Source organism: Drosophila ananassae, chromosome 2R (genome assembly GCF_017639315.1).
Source record: "Drosophila ananassae strain 14024-0371.13 chromosome 2R, ASM1763931v2, whole genome shotgun sequence".
Lineage (NCBI taxonomy): Eukaryota > Metazoa > Arthropoda > Insecta > Diptera > Drosophilidae > Drosophila > Drosophila ananassae.
In genome coordinates, this window is record NC_057928.1 from 24,948,426 (window position 1) to 24,963,227 (window position 14,802).

A 14,802-nucleotide genomic window follows, 5' to 3' on the forward strand; every position below is an offset into this window, starting at 1 on the left:
AAACTCTTGAAAATGAATTGAAAACGACGAACTCAAAGTAGCGCACGTAGCTTCTTTGCGAGAGTGTGTGTGTGTGTGTGAGAGTGCTTGTGGGAAGAGAACAACAAAGAGCGAGAGAGAGAGAGAATTAATTTTCAATTGTATATTTAAGTTTTTTATTAATTCGGCCTGGAATTGTTGCTGTACTTCTGTTTTTGTTTGTCTGCCTTTATTTTTTAGCAAAAAATATATGTACAGGGTGTGCTTGTGGTTGTGCTTCGTGTCGGGTGTCGAGTGTCGAGTACAGCGTGGCAGCTGCCTCCGCTGGGGGTGTTTCCACTTCCACATATGGGATATGTCGCTTTATTTCTGGCTCACATGCGGGCGCGGGTCCTCGGTCCTCCTTCCCTCTCCAAGGCTTCATGAAGGATCTTAGTTCTTGGCCGACGAATGAAATTCTTCAACTACGATCTACGAACACTCCTCGATCCTTGTATCTTGTGGGTTTTTTAGTTCTTAGAAGTATCTGAAACTTCTAGGCTTTTTTAAGCATGTTTTTGGTACAATTCCTAAGCCTCTGATCCTTTAAAAGTGGAAATAAAGTAATTCTCTCCTTAAAATCTTGTATCTGCTAGGTTTTGCTTGTATCTCAAGCACATAAGTATCTTCCAGGCTTTATAAAGTATCTTTTTGGTAAAATTTATAGACTTCCATCCCCCCAAAGTCCTTAATCTCTTCAGGATTGGCTAGGTTTCTAGTCTTAGAAAACTTCCTGAAGCTTCTAACCGTAAAGGAGGATAAAGAATGTATCTTATACTATTTCTAGGCTCTGATTGAGGCTCTCACAGTCAAAATAAAGTATCTAAAGTATAAAGTAACTGCCTAGTAACTTTTATTGAAATTTCTAGACTTTGTAATGGATGTTTCTGGTAGAATTCCTAGGCTCGGGGATCAGAGCATTGAACATAAAGTAGATCTCCCCACAAAACCTTCAACCTGTTGGGTTGTCTAGTATCTTTAGTACTTAAGATCACTACTATCTCTATCTGTAGTATCTCTAGTACTGTCTAGTATCTTCCAATCTGCTCTCTCTGCTAGCACTCTAGTATCTTCTGGGCTGTTTGAAGGATTCTTCTGGAAAAGTTCCTATGCTACGGCACCTCAAGAGTCTCAATTCTCTCCAGAAATCTTGGACATGCTAGGTTTCTAGGCTGTACCTATTAGTATCTCTAGTTATTTAGTAATTTAAAGGAATTATTGCCATTTCTAGGCTTTATAAACGATATTTCTGTTGAAGTTTCTAGTCTACTATGGCCCATCAGTCATAACTCTCTCCAAAAATGGAGAATCTGCTAGGTTGCTGAGCTGGACTTGCTAGGATCTCAAGTATCTTGGTATCTTTAGTCGAGACTCTCTCTAGAAACCATATTTCTGATAGGATACCTAGTATCTCTAGCACTAGAAGTATCTTTAAACTCTTTTTGGCAATTTCTAATCATCCTTATAAAGGATGTTTCTGTTTAAATTCCTAGACTAATTAATCCTAAGAGTAATAATAGTACCAGTATCTAGTACCAGATCTCGTAACTCTCTCCATAAAGCATCCTAAAAGATACTCTAGTATCTTAAAAGTTTTATTTCAATTTCAAAAATTATAAATAATTTTCCTATATAAAGGATGTTTCTGGCAGGCTTCTCCCAGAAGTATCTCCCAGAGTCCTAACTCCCTTCCCAAAACTAAGGATCTGCTAGAATGTATCGTAACCTAGTAGTATCTCAAGTACTCGAGTATCTTAAAAGAGTACCTTAAACTTGTGCCTTTTAATTTAAATTCAAAAATTATTTAAAAAAAATAGTGCTGTTTTTTAATTGAATTTTTTAAGGGGCGTGATATTCAGATATTCAATTAGAGTTTATGTTTTGGATTTGTGGCAAGCTGTGTGGCAAGCCTTGTGCCTGCTGCACTTATCAAAACAAAAGCTGAAAAAAACAAACTGGAGAGCGGAAGTCACTCGCTCCCTCTCTTTCCAATCTTCTCTCTCTCGCTTTCGCTCCCTCTCCCTTATCCTTGTTCCTGCCACGCCGCTTCAAAGGATACCGAAACAGAGAGGACACCGAATGGGTTTTCCCTTCCTGCCTGGCTGGCTTCCCCTTCCCCTTCCCCTTCCACTTCCCACTTGATGCAAAATGATTTAAAGAGAAATTGTTGCACAACTTTAACGATGGTGCCACGGGGGAGGGGGAAGGTGGGTTGTGGGTTTTCCCGGCTTAGTCCTCCTCCTCCTCCTCCCACCTGCCCCCCTCTCTCTCTCAGGCAGCTGTCAATTAGAGCTTACACGAAAAAAAAAACCAAAAAAAAAGTAGAAGCTTCCATATGTTAGGTGTTCCTCCCACGCTTCTCCCTCCTCACACCTCCCCCCTCTCACACCCCCGCTCACATCGTCAATTCTACACCCGACAGCTGTTGGAAAGTTTACCAAATGAGATTAGGCAGAGGGAGGGGGGAGGTACATACATAGGGGAAGCTTTATTGGCCTGTAATTGATGCCCAGGCTGACGACCATATTGTTGATTGAATTGTGGCAGCTGTAGAGGGAGGGAGAGAGAGGGGGAGGAGGAGCGGGGCTGGAGGCACTGATGACGTTGCCACTAAACCGGCAGAGAGTCCTGACAGAGTCCTGGAGGGCTAAAGGTCTGAAGTCTGAGATTACTTTAAGGAATCTATTAACTTTCTTAGAAGTTCCTACTTTCTTTCCTTCTTTTAGTTTTTTATTTTTTTTTAACACATCCTTTTGGCAGGACACTCCAAGCTACCACCCCTTAAGTGCCCCCCCCCTTTTTTTATACCCAAAATTCAATGAAATTATTCCTTAAAAACCATATGTTTTCATTTGAATCCTTTTGCAGAGGACCTCTTCTTAGACTGTCAGTGCCTCCCCCACTGTCCCCTCCCCTCCTTGCCCCCCTTGCCCTCCCACCGCCTTGCCCCGCCAGAAAGTGTGAAACTATAACGGTGCCTCGAGTGGTCTAAAAATACTTGCCCCACACACACACACACACTCTGGCGCCTCTGCATGTGTGTTTGTAATTAAGTCTCTGCCCACAATGCAAGTTTTTCGCAATTGCGTCTCTTTTTTTTTTGTCCCCCAACCACTATGCCCCTGCAACCATGCCCCCCTGCCCCTATGCCACATCCCCATCCCTCAGAGCCCTCGAAAAACTATTTCGCAAGGTGCCCCTTTCTGGGTTCTCTCTCTCTCTCTCTCTACCTCGCCTGCACCCCTTTCTCTGTGCCGCCATCGCCGCCACTGCCGCCAAATCCTTACGTGTTAAATGGAGCCCCCACCCCCACTCCCAAACCCCTCCCCCTTTACACTGTTAGGTGACGCCCGAGGTGGCACATCCACGTAAGCAGCTAGAAAGTAAATTAGCTGCTCGACTAAGGGATATCCTGGAAGGGGCTTCGATCTATCATATAAGTAGAAGGGGTTCTAATCTTTTTTAGAGATTGATGATTTTTGGTTCAGAAAAATATTTTATGATTAAGTTTAATATTTTATTATATTATTTTATGTATTATATTTCGATTTTTTGTTAAAAAAATTATATCTTGACGATCTTAAGATTATATCATAAGGATCATATCATTTACTAAAAAGGCTACTTTTATTTCTTTATAGAGCTATTATAGAGCTTTTGATGGGGTTAATACTATTCCTAGATATTTTAATATTTCAGAGCTAGTATAGAGCCATTATGAAGCAATTATAGAGGAGATCCTATTTATTCTTAAGTTTTTAAGGTTTCAGAGCTACTTAAGAGCTATAGTTTCTAAAGAGATATTATAGAGCTCCTTATAAGGGTCTTATAAGGCCTATTTTTGCATACTCTTTCTTAAGGTTTCAGAGCTGCTATAGAACTATTATAGAACACTAAAGCCACAAAATCATCATAGAAAACTACTACCCCCTCGGCAGGACCCTACAGGGTATCAAAAAAAGGAAAAACCCCTAACAAGCAGCATGGGAGGATAAAGAAAGCAAAAATAATTTCGCGATTCGTCCCCCGGGCGAAAAAAAAACCAAAAAAAAGTCACAGATTGAACGAAAGGCGTAAGGGGTGGGGCTCGGGCGGGTGGAGAAAGCCGAAAGGAAGTGAAAGAGCCAAGAGAGTTGGAGGAGAGCGCGCTCAGCTGCGCAGGCTCCAAGGAGAGAGAGAGTGTGAGAGAGCGAAAGCCGGTCCGGGGCTCTCTTTTGTGGGCGAGCTTCTCTGCTGGAAGCCGCTTGGAATTCGGAAAAGTCATCGCAGAGTCTCCACAAGCGGCTTCGCGAGCGGACGTTGCACGTCGTCTTCAGTTGCAGGACGGAAGCTAAGCTAAGCTCTGAGGCTGAAACAAAAAAAGCGGAAGAGTAGAAGAAGAAAAGAGAGTGGGAGAGAAGAATCTGCAGCCCGCCTGGGAGATAAAAAAACAAGGTGCAAAAAAAAAAAACAAAATTAAAATCATAAATAAACACCAGACTGGCTGGCTGACTGGCAGGTGCTTGTATCTGTGAGTGCGTGCCGTGTATCTGTGTACTAGTACTGGGGTGCTGTGAAATATTACGAAAGAAAACGAAAACCTTTTCATATTTTGCAATTTTCCTGCAAACAAAAATCAACCAAAACATAAATATTAATTTCGGTTACACCCAAAAAAAACTGAGATGTGATGGACAACAACAACAACAACAAAAACAGTACACAAACAAAACAAAAACAACAACAACATCAGCCAGCAACAAGAAACTTGTTTCCCAGCCCGGTTTTTTCATCTTCTTCTTCTTCGTTGTTGACGTCTGCGCCGGGCGGCGACGCCAACTGCGCTGCCAGCGTCAACTTTGCCAACTAAATGCCATTTTAGCATTAGTATTAGTCACTAGCTAGTGTGTGTGAGTGAGTGTGTGTATGTGTGTGTGTGTGTGTGTGCCAATTGTTTGTTGACAAACGGCGCATTTCAAAGGGTATCCGATAGATACCTATAGACCACCCACCTATGTAGGTGTCATAAATCCGAAACATATTTATTCGCCTTTTCCATTAATATTCTTGATTTATTGGGGATATATTTTTATCTTCAATTCTTTCGTCGATATATCGATTTCTGATTCAAGCACTTTCGTTACCTTTTTATTTATTTTAAAAATTTTTTTTGTTATTTAATTTCTTCTTCGGAATCATGATTCCTATGAGGATTCCTCCTCGAAAATTACTAAATAAAAGTAATCTGTAAAATATAGAAAAATCTTGCTTTTTCACGAGGCATTTTCGTTACTTTATTTTTAGTTTTTTGTATCCTTTTTTTTTTTATTTTTTACCCAGCAGCTGCAAAACAAAAATCCATTCAAAAACACGGCTCTTCCTCTCCCTCTGCCCTGTCCTAACATCACCTCTGGAACCGGCTTTTTGTTTTCTTTGAAGATTTGTTGTTGTTTTCTTTTACTTTTATTTTTTTTTTTTGGTAATTTTAGCTTCGAGTTGCTTATTTTTCGCTTTTTTGTTTTTTTTTTTGTTTTTTCGGTTTTGTAACGAAAGTTGCCAATTAGGCTTGATTTTATGGGCTTCGTAGAATTTTTGTAGCAAAGTGCGTAGTAAGGAGTTTAAATGTGTGAGTGATTTTCGGGGCGTTCTACGGCGTCAGTATTGGTTGTTTGTGCTTTTGGGCCAGAAGTGCGTAATCTCGAAGATTGTTTTTTTTTTTTTTTTTTCTTTTTTGTTTGTTTTTTGTTGGTTTTTTCGGCACCCGAGTTTTTTTTTCGTTCTCTATCTTGTTTTGGCTGTGGAAGCTTTTTTTTTTGCGTAGTTCTATTCTAGTAGTTCCAGGTTTCAGGTAAAAAATAGTCTAGGAATTAAGGAGGCACTTCATTAAGAATTAATTAAAAAATGAAAATATTTTTTATAATATAATATGTTGTTTTTATGGTTGTTTTGTTAAATATATCAAGTGTGCTTGTGTTTAATTTTATTTTCCTTTTATATTTTAATTATTTAGATCTCCTATTAAATAACTAATTATATCTCTCTCTCTAATCTCTTTCAGATTCTCTTTTTAATTTGGTATAAATTGTATTTGTCTTGAAAAATATCTCCAATTGTAAATATATTCTTCGTAAAAAATTTTATTCGTAAAATCTATCAACAAAAAAATAAAATAATCTAAAAAATAAATGAAATTGAAATTAAAAGAAAAAAAGTTAATGGATAAAAATTGAAAGTAAATGGCAATATTTTGTACAAAAAAAAATAAATAAAAAATAATTCTAAGCCGGAGTCTAAATGCCTGAGAGAGAGAGCGAGACAACTGAGCAAGTTTAGGGGCGAGCGAGAGAGCAAAGAGCACGCCAGAACGGGATAGCATGCGCCAATGAAAGCGTCCTGCCAGCCGAGAGCTTCCGATTTTGTTGATTACGCCGCCGGGGGAGGGGGCGCTGGATCTGGATCTGCATCAGCAACAGGAGCTGGCCCAGGAGTTGGCCAGGACAAGTCCTTTTACGGCTACGATCTAACGGTAACGGTTATTGGCAACAGGACGCGTCAAGAGCAACAACCACAACAACAACAGCAACTTGCAACATCAACATCTGCAACAACAACAACAGCATCAGCCTCAAGCAAAAGAAAACGTCAGACAGGTGAGTTAAAAAATAAAAAAATAACTACATTTTTGATTTAATCTATCGTTTTTTTAAGTTTCAATTTTAATCTAATTAGATTAGATAGACTAAGGTATTAGAATAAGAAAAATAATTATCTAAAAAATAAATATAATATAAAAATATATATAATATAAAAATAAATATAATATAAGAATAAACATAATATAAAAATAAAAGAAAGAATTGGTATTAGATATTTTATAGGGTTGGGGGGTATCTTATTTCTTCTCAGATACATCTCAGTATCTCTATAAATATGATCTTTAGAGATCTATAGATCTTCAAAATTGAATCAAATTTTTAGAACAGTTCTTTAAATCTTTTCATTATTTTCTAATGGATTAGAGCCATCCTCTGTATATTCTGCATATTATTATTAAATATTATTCCACCTGGATGTGATCTTTGGGATCTTGTCTATTACAACTTTGAGATCTTCTCCAAAAAGGCTCTTTTTAGAAGGAATCAGAGCCAATCTCTTTTCTATCAATGTGATTGATTTTGGGAGACTGTCTATCTTAATTTTGGTAATAGATTGAAGTTTAATCATTCCTATTGGAGAGTTATGAATCTTATTTCTCCAAAGAACTATCTTTTTCTAGACTATCTATCAAATTATCTGATAGACAGTATAAGATAGTCTAAATATCTGAGAGCAGTAGATTAAAGGCGGAATCATCTTTCCCCAAAAGTAAAGAAGATTTCTATCATTTTAAATAGATTTTATAATGAATCAGACCATCCTATATAGTCTTCGATCCTCTAGTATATATTATTTCACCTAACATTGTGATCGTATGTGAGAAAGTGTAGAAGATTTCGAAGAAGATTGCGTTATGCGACAGCCGTACTTTATGCGGCAGCGTCCTTCGGTCGATTGGACGGGAGGTGGGCTGTAAATAAAAATAAAAACAAATTTCTTAAATAATTTAATTTACTTAATGATGAATCACTAGACCATTTCATCAACTACTAAGCACATATTACTCCACTGGACATTACAGTGATTACAAATATCGATTGCAGTGACAATCGCTCGGTCTTCTTGAGTTATCGTTATCGTTATCAGACACGCGCTGGGCTGGCAAATAAAATGTTGTTATTATTGCTAGGCGCAATATTTATTATTATTGGTTGCCGTGCCATAATTGCGCTCCTTAGGACTCTTATCGCCGTGTGGCGGCCTTCTCCCCTTCACCGCCCCCCCTTTTCTCTTTCCCCTTCCCCTTTTCATTGTTGATAATCACAATAGACGCCATGGCAACTTTTTTTTTTCCATTTCCAACGGGGAAGAGCCGTTAGAAAGCGATAATTCACATGGTTTGTCACTGCTTCTCTTTTTGTTGATTTGTTTTGGGTTTTGATATTTGAGAGTGGGGGACTCTCTCTCTCTCTCAAGGTATTGTCCTGTCTCTCCTTGGTATCTCTTTTGATATTTGAGAGGGTCGGTGGGGGTACTCTCTCTCTCAAGGCTTCTTCCTGTATCTCCGATTTTTGCGGTTTCTTCTGCTCGGCTGCTTCACTTTATTCGCCTGTTTTTTATTACCATTATGAGTTATTGTTTGATATCTCACACACAAACACACTCACACATACTCTACACTCTACAGAATATGTATCTCACAGATATGCGAACTTGAAGCGCCTTTCCCAAGCCAATTCCCCGGCGCTCATTGAAAATTCCAACGGACGCAATTACCACCCCAATTGTCTCCCAATCTAAGTTCCTCTGTTTGAGCTTCTCCTCCGCCTCTTTGCTCTCGTACTTTTCGTATTTCTTTCGCTTTTATTTATTTTTCGCTTATTGCGACTTATAAAAATACCATATATATGTACATACATATATATATTTGTTGTTGTTCTTTCTGCCTGTTGTCGTCATCAGCGTGGCTGGAATATTTTTTTACTTTTTTTTTTTTTGTTTTATTTTTGGTAATTTTATTTTTCTTTTAATTTTCTGCGAATTGTTTATCCGTCGGGGTTTGGTCGTGTTTGACTTGCTGCTAATCGAGATAATGCCTTCAAAATAAATACATATGTTGTATATATTTTGGACTTCTCTGCTCTAGACCCCGGGTTCTCTGATAAGAGAGTCTTCTGGCTTGTTTTTTGGAATATTTTTTGGGCGGAGATAGCGCCGCCGGGATATACACAATGTGTAGCCCCAACAGTCCCCAGCGATAGCCATGTGTTGCTTTTCTGACTTGCTCTGGATTTTCCGGCTCTCGTTGGCTATTTGTTGGTTATTTGTTGCCATTATCTTATCGCGCAGTTTCTGTTTGTTGGAAAATTTGCAAATTAATTTTAGGGTATACTTAATAGGGTCTATCCATACTGAATGAATATTAAACATAAATATATACATAAATACAATAAAAATAATAAAATAATAAACAAAACCATCAGATATTTGAAATATATTAATTTAATTTAATTTTAACGCTAAAAGAATAATGTTTATTAGAAAAAAAAAATACCAATAATTACATAATCATTATTTTGTAGGTTTTAAAATAAAAATCATAACAATAATCATTGTTTACGGTACCTGGCTACTAAGGACTAGGACTAAGACTTGTTTTTATAAAAATCTCACCAGATAGTATCTCTTGTATCTCGTGTATCTGTGAGATTGTATCTCTTTTATCTGTTGCAAGACCCTCTCCATCTCAGCTTTCTTCTCCCAGCCTCGATTTCTTGCCATTTCCCGCCTCATTCTGCCCTAATTAGCTTCTCGCTTGGAATTCTTCACTTCCTCTGCGGTTTCTTTTCCCCAAGTCTCCCTCTTTTTCTCTTTCTTCTTTTTTCAAACATCTCTCTGTCGATCAGAGGCTTCAAAAGTTCCGCTTACTTTGTTGCATTTCTAGTCCCCTGTTGTTGTTGGAGTACTTTCGCCCATAAATCTCTGCCGGCTGCTAATAATTCCAGCTCGCTTTAAGCCCTAGCCCCGGAGAAGCCTCCCATCCCAGGGATCGCCTTCGTGAGTGGGTGAAAGGAGCGAGATTGGCCAGCAACCAGAGCTTGGCAACCCAACCCAGAGCCGGTCTCCTATTTCTCGTCTTGGTGGCCTGGCCTGGTCCGGCCCGGCCTGTTTCCACGGCAGACTGTGTGGGCGTTCTTCGCTTTATTTTGTTCGCAATTTCTCCCAGATACAGATACTCTTGCAGATACACACAGGACTGGCACACACACACCCCACTCCCCACTGGTGCTCCTCCACAAGGAGGTCTGGTTGGGTCTTCTGGAGGATAGGGATTTCAAAAACTCTTATATATATACATATATATATATATATATTTAAATCTTATGCCAATCATTTTTGTCCATTCTGTCAGTCGGAAATAGGATTTTCTAAAAAAAAATATATTTAAAAAAACTAATAACAAAAAAATAAAAATAATTAGAATAAAAATACTAAAAACAAATAAAAACAAAAAAGTAAAAAATAAATAAAATTTTTTTTTTATAATAATAATTCAAGGCTTAGCTTAAGTTTCAAATATTATGTTAGGTATGGTAGTATTATTGTTTTTATACCCTTGCAGAGGGTATTATAATTTTGGTCAAAAGTGTGCAACGCAGTGAAGGAGACATCTCCGACCCTATAAAGTATATATATTCTTGATCAGGATCACCTCCTGAGTCGATATAAGCATGTCCGTCTGTCCGTCTGTCTGTCTGTCCGTCTGTCTGTCTGTCCGTCTGTCCGTCTGTCTGTCTGTCTGTCGGTTTCTACGCAAACTAGTCTCTCAGTTTTGGAGCTATCGAGTTGAAACTTTGCACACACCCTTCTTTCCTTTGCAGGTAGTATATAAGTCGGAACGGTCGGGATCGGTCGACTATATCCTATAGCTGCCATATAACTGATTGATCGGAAATGCCATAACTTTGGTGTTTTTTAAGTTAGAGGGTTGGGACTTTCCACACATGTTATATTTGACCAAAATATCTTATGTACAAAATTTCATAAGGATCGGCCGACTATATCCTATAGCTGTCATAGAACGATCGGAATTGGCATAACTTTGGTGTTTTTTAAGTTAGAAAGATGGGACTTGGTACAGATTACTCTTTGGGAAAAATAATTCAATATGCCAAATTTCATAAGGATCGGCCGACTATATACGATCCGCTATATATCTTATAATATAAGATGCGTGGCGCCACCTAGCAGACTGTGACTCAACTGCAAGGGTATATAAACTTCGGCTCCGCCCGAAGTTAGCTTTCCGTTCTTGTTTACTTCAACTTTTATCTCAAGACTCTTAATTTTGTTATATATTTTAAACTATTTAAAGAAATAACATAATATTTATATGATAACTTTATTTTGAGAAGTTTGCGTCTAGAAAACTCAAATATATAGTACGTTAGGCATTTATTTCAACTTTTATCTCAAGATCTATAATAAAAGGTCTAGAAATCTTAAAGATATACAATGTATGAGGCATAGAGGTATGATGTGTTTATTAAATGCCTTTTTTCAAGAAGTCACAGACTCCCAGAGACCCCTTCTAAGGATTCTTAGAGATATAAACCTACAGGTTTCTCCTCTTAAAGCTCCTTCCGAAACAACAAAATAAGACATCTTCTCCTTTAATTAAATGTAGGTAATAATATGTTAAAATTTTAAAGAATACCGGTAGCCCAGGGTGGTGTGGTGGCAGAAGTTACCTAGATCTGGATTGGGAACAATACCCGAACAGGTTCCACCGCTGCCGCCACTGTCTGGGTTCCCAGAACAGGTTCCACATCAGGCTGCTTCCCAAAAGGGAAAAATTTGGACCACGCGTGCATCTCTCATTAAGAGGGAGACGGGGGGACGACTTGCCACCTTCTTGGCCCGATTCTGCTACTGGTTATGTGATACGTTAATGGCGGTCTTTTTTGGCTCTTTCCTTTTGGAAGAAAAATAAAATAAAAGCAAATATTCTAGCAGCCCACGCACTAAACTTAGGACTAAGGGCAGGACTCACATGTCACTCAGGGTCTCAGGGACTCAGGGACTAGACTTTTCAATAAATATTTCTCTTCTTCAGACCTGCCAGTCTGCTGTCAAAAAAAATGTCAGAGGCGTAGAACCTCTCTCTATTTTTATTTTATTTTCATTTTATTTCTATTTCAATTAGCTTGAGAAATATATTTGTTACTAAAATATATATAATTTCAAAGTCTCTCGGGCGAGCGAGAAATTTAAATGAAATTTCCATGCAAGACATCACGTAGACTCGAAATTCCGGGCCACCAGAGACCGGGCCGAGCAAAACTGGTAAACAAAATTGAGATTCCAATTCGGATTCGGTTTTTTCGAATAGTTAAGTGGGTAGTTCGCCAGTCGATGAATAAAGTCATAGCCTCATGGCATATTCAGGGCTATGGGATTTTTGGAAGCAATCCCTGGAAGGTCAAAGAAAGGAGTGGCTAACTCTGCTAACTCGTGAAAACGACAGCTGTATCTCTGTATCTGTATCTGGCAGATACCCAAGGCTCAAGTCGGCCATAACAAACATTTCAATTAAGCCAGCAAACAGATAAAGTAGATAGTGGCACTGGCATGGGGCTGAACTGGCCAAAAATTATCTTTATTTTGTTGCTTATTTTTTCCTCAATTATTTCTGACATGCCACAGAATTTCGGACATCTGATGGATAGGTTTCGGTTGGTTTTTAGTTACAAATAGCCTCAGAATAACTCTACAGACTCATTTAATTGATTGAAATTGTTATATTTTAATTGAATTTTTATTCTCCTTTTCATTGCAGGTAAGCCCCCACGATCTCTTCCATCTTCAAGTGAGTTTCAAAGACATTCGAATGTAATATTTTTAAAAAGTCCCGGGGAGAAGTGAACTTTGTATAGATTGCTGATTTCGTTAACAATTGTATTTGCTTTCTTTTGGGGCTTATTTTTGAAGTCTCGGTGCTTGAAAAGATCATCAGAGAGCAGTTGCTTTGAGAAATCGGACCAGTTTCGGGCTGAGAACTTGTTTTTGCGCATTTTTGGCAGTTTTAATTGCAAGTCGACTAGCAGATGGTCTTTGTGAGATATATAGAGTATTTTAGGGGATCTTGGCTTATGAGATGTCTTACTTTTCAAGTTCAAAAAGTACTTGAAAGTAATGGACTTGGCAACAGTGGCTTCAGAGGCTTCAGCTTAAGTTTCAGCTTCAAGATAGCTTTTGAGGAACAACAGCAATGGAGGTCAACTTAAAATTTATAAAAACAAGAAACGCTTTTAAGAAGCAGCCAAAGAAAATTCGCCAAACCGCTTCGAGTATTCCCCGTTTTTCGAGTCGAGTCAAGTCGAGTCGAGCGGTGAACCTTGAGGTGATTGTTGTTTTTTTGGAGCGACTGTGACTGTTTATTGCCCGGCTATTGTGGCTCTATAGTGTGCGTGTGACAATGCAGGGCCTTTTACTTCAATTGTATTCCACAACGTTCCAGCAGATACAAAGATACAAAGATATACAGACACTACAGATACTACAGAGAGCAACCACATGCAGATACAGATACAGTTACAGTCGTCTATGGAAATTGAGTCTAAATTGGGTTAACAAGTGTTAATGGACAGCTGCCCCGCCCACCAATCTCCAACTGCATTAAAAAAAGGGAAAAAAGAAATCAACAGAGAATGGAACAGAGATACAGATACAGATACAGTTGGAGAATTAGTAGTACAGTAGTCTTCAATGAAAGAAGATCCATTCTTTGTCCATTAAAAAGTGCCATAAAAAGTGTCAAATTTAGACAGAAATTCTGACAATTCTGGGAAAAGAAATTTCAAACAAGAGGCTTTTTGAGGAATTGAATTAATTCTTAAAATTAAGACACTACTCTGCTATCTGCTCCTGTCTCCTGTATCCATATCCATATCACTTTTCCCTTTCAATTTGCATTTCAATCAATCAATTTTAATGAAATTTCTCAGAACTCTCTGTCGCCATAAGACTCTCTTTTTTTTATTATTATTTTATAAAAAGTAAATAAATAGAAACAGGCCCACTCTGCCTCCCTTTTCCTTCTATTTTCACAAACATTAAAGGGGATTACGCAAAGAAGAGCAGGAAGAATAAGATTAGAAGGGAATTTCAATAGAGGAATGAAGGAATGAAAGTAGAATTAAAAGCAGATACAGTAGAGGCTCTTGAAAGAGGAATATATCAATTCCTATGAAATATTCTTCTAAACTATGCTTATAAGGAATTAAATGAAATATTATCTTTCCCATACTAGAACCAAAAGATACATCTTTGCTTTTCAATCAAAAAGCACAGAAAAAGCAAAGATTATAAGGAAATTTCAATAAAAGATATAGTAAATGTTTTAAAATGGGTTAATTTTTGAGGAAAACGTTTTTTTTTCGGGTATTTATCATTATTTTTAAGCAAAAAAGCATGCTTTTAAAGCATAAAGCACTTTAGGAGCAAATATTCGAAGAGAATTTTAACAGAGAATGAAAAAATGAAAATAACATTAAAAAGAGATACAGTAGAGACTCCTGATATGGGAATATATCTGGGAAATATCATACTAAACTGTTTTCAAAAGGAATTAAATAAAAGACATCTTTGCTTTTAAAGCAAAAAGCATAGAAAAAGCAAAGACTATAAGCAAATTTCAAAAGAATAATAAGAAATTAAAGTAGAATTAACGGAAGATACTGTAGATGTAAAACTTTTTGAGGAAGAAGTAATTTTTTTCTGAGTTTTTAAGCAAAGCATAAAAAATAGTATAAAAGAAATAAACAGTAAAATGTAACAACTTTTGAGGGAAAATTTTTGTTGTTTCTAAAACATATCATTCTTTTTCCAAAAGCATGCTTTTATAGCAAAAAACACTCTAGGAGCAAATATTAGATGAAAATTTTAAAAAGAGTTATAATGAAATAAAAGTAGCATCAAACAAACAATAAAATATATCAACTTTTTAAGGAAAAACTTTTTTTTTTTTTTTTTTCCAAAAAGCATGCTTTTGAGGCAAAAAGCACTGAAATAATATAAAAATCAGGCGAAGCCCAGACCCAGACAGGTGTGTGAGGCAGGAGGCTCTACTGTACAGTCGATGCATCAAAGTGTGATAAGTGAAAAAAAAAAATAAAATAAAAAGAAAAATAAAAATAAATGTAGAAG

At 37.5% G+C, this 14,802-nt stretch overlaps 1 protein-coding gene across 2 annotated transcripts in view; it reads left to right on the top strand.

Moving 5' to 3' along the window:
- The window catches only part of LOC6507387 (homeodomain-interacting protein kinase 2), a 42,810-nt gene that overhangs the window by 531 nt on the left and 27,477 nt on the right, over positions 1-14,802 (top strand). For both annotated transcript variants that reach the window (XM_044714538.1, XM_001956072.4), the window contains exon 2: positions 6,056-6,647. In XM_044714538.1, coding sequence (XP_044570473.1) covers positions 6,380-6,647 — 268 coding nt within the window. In that variant the 5' untranslated portion in view covers positions 6,056-6,379. The remainder of the gene's footprint in view (positions 1-6,055; positions 6,648-14,802) is intronic.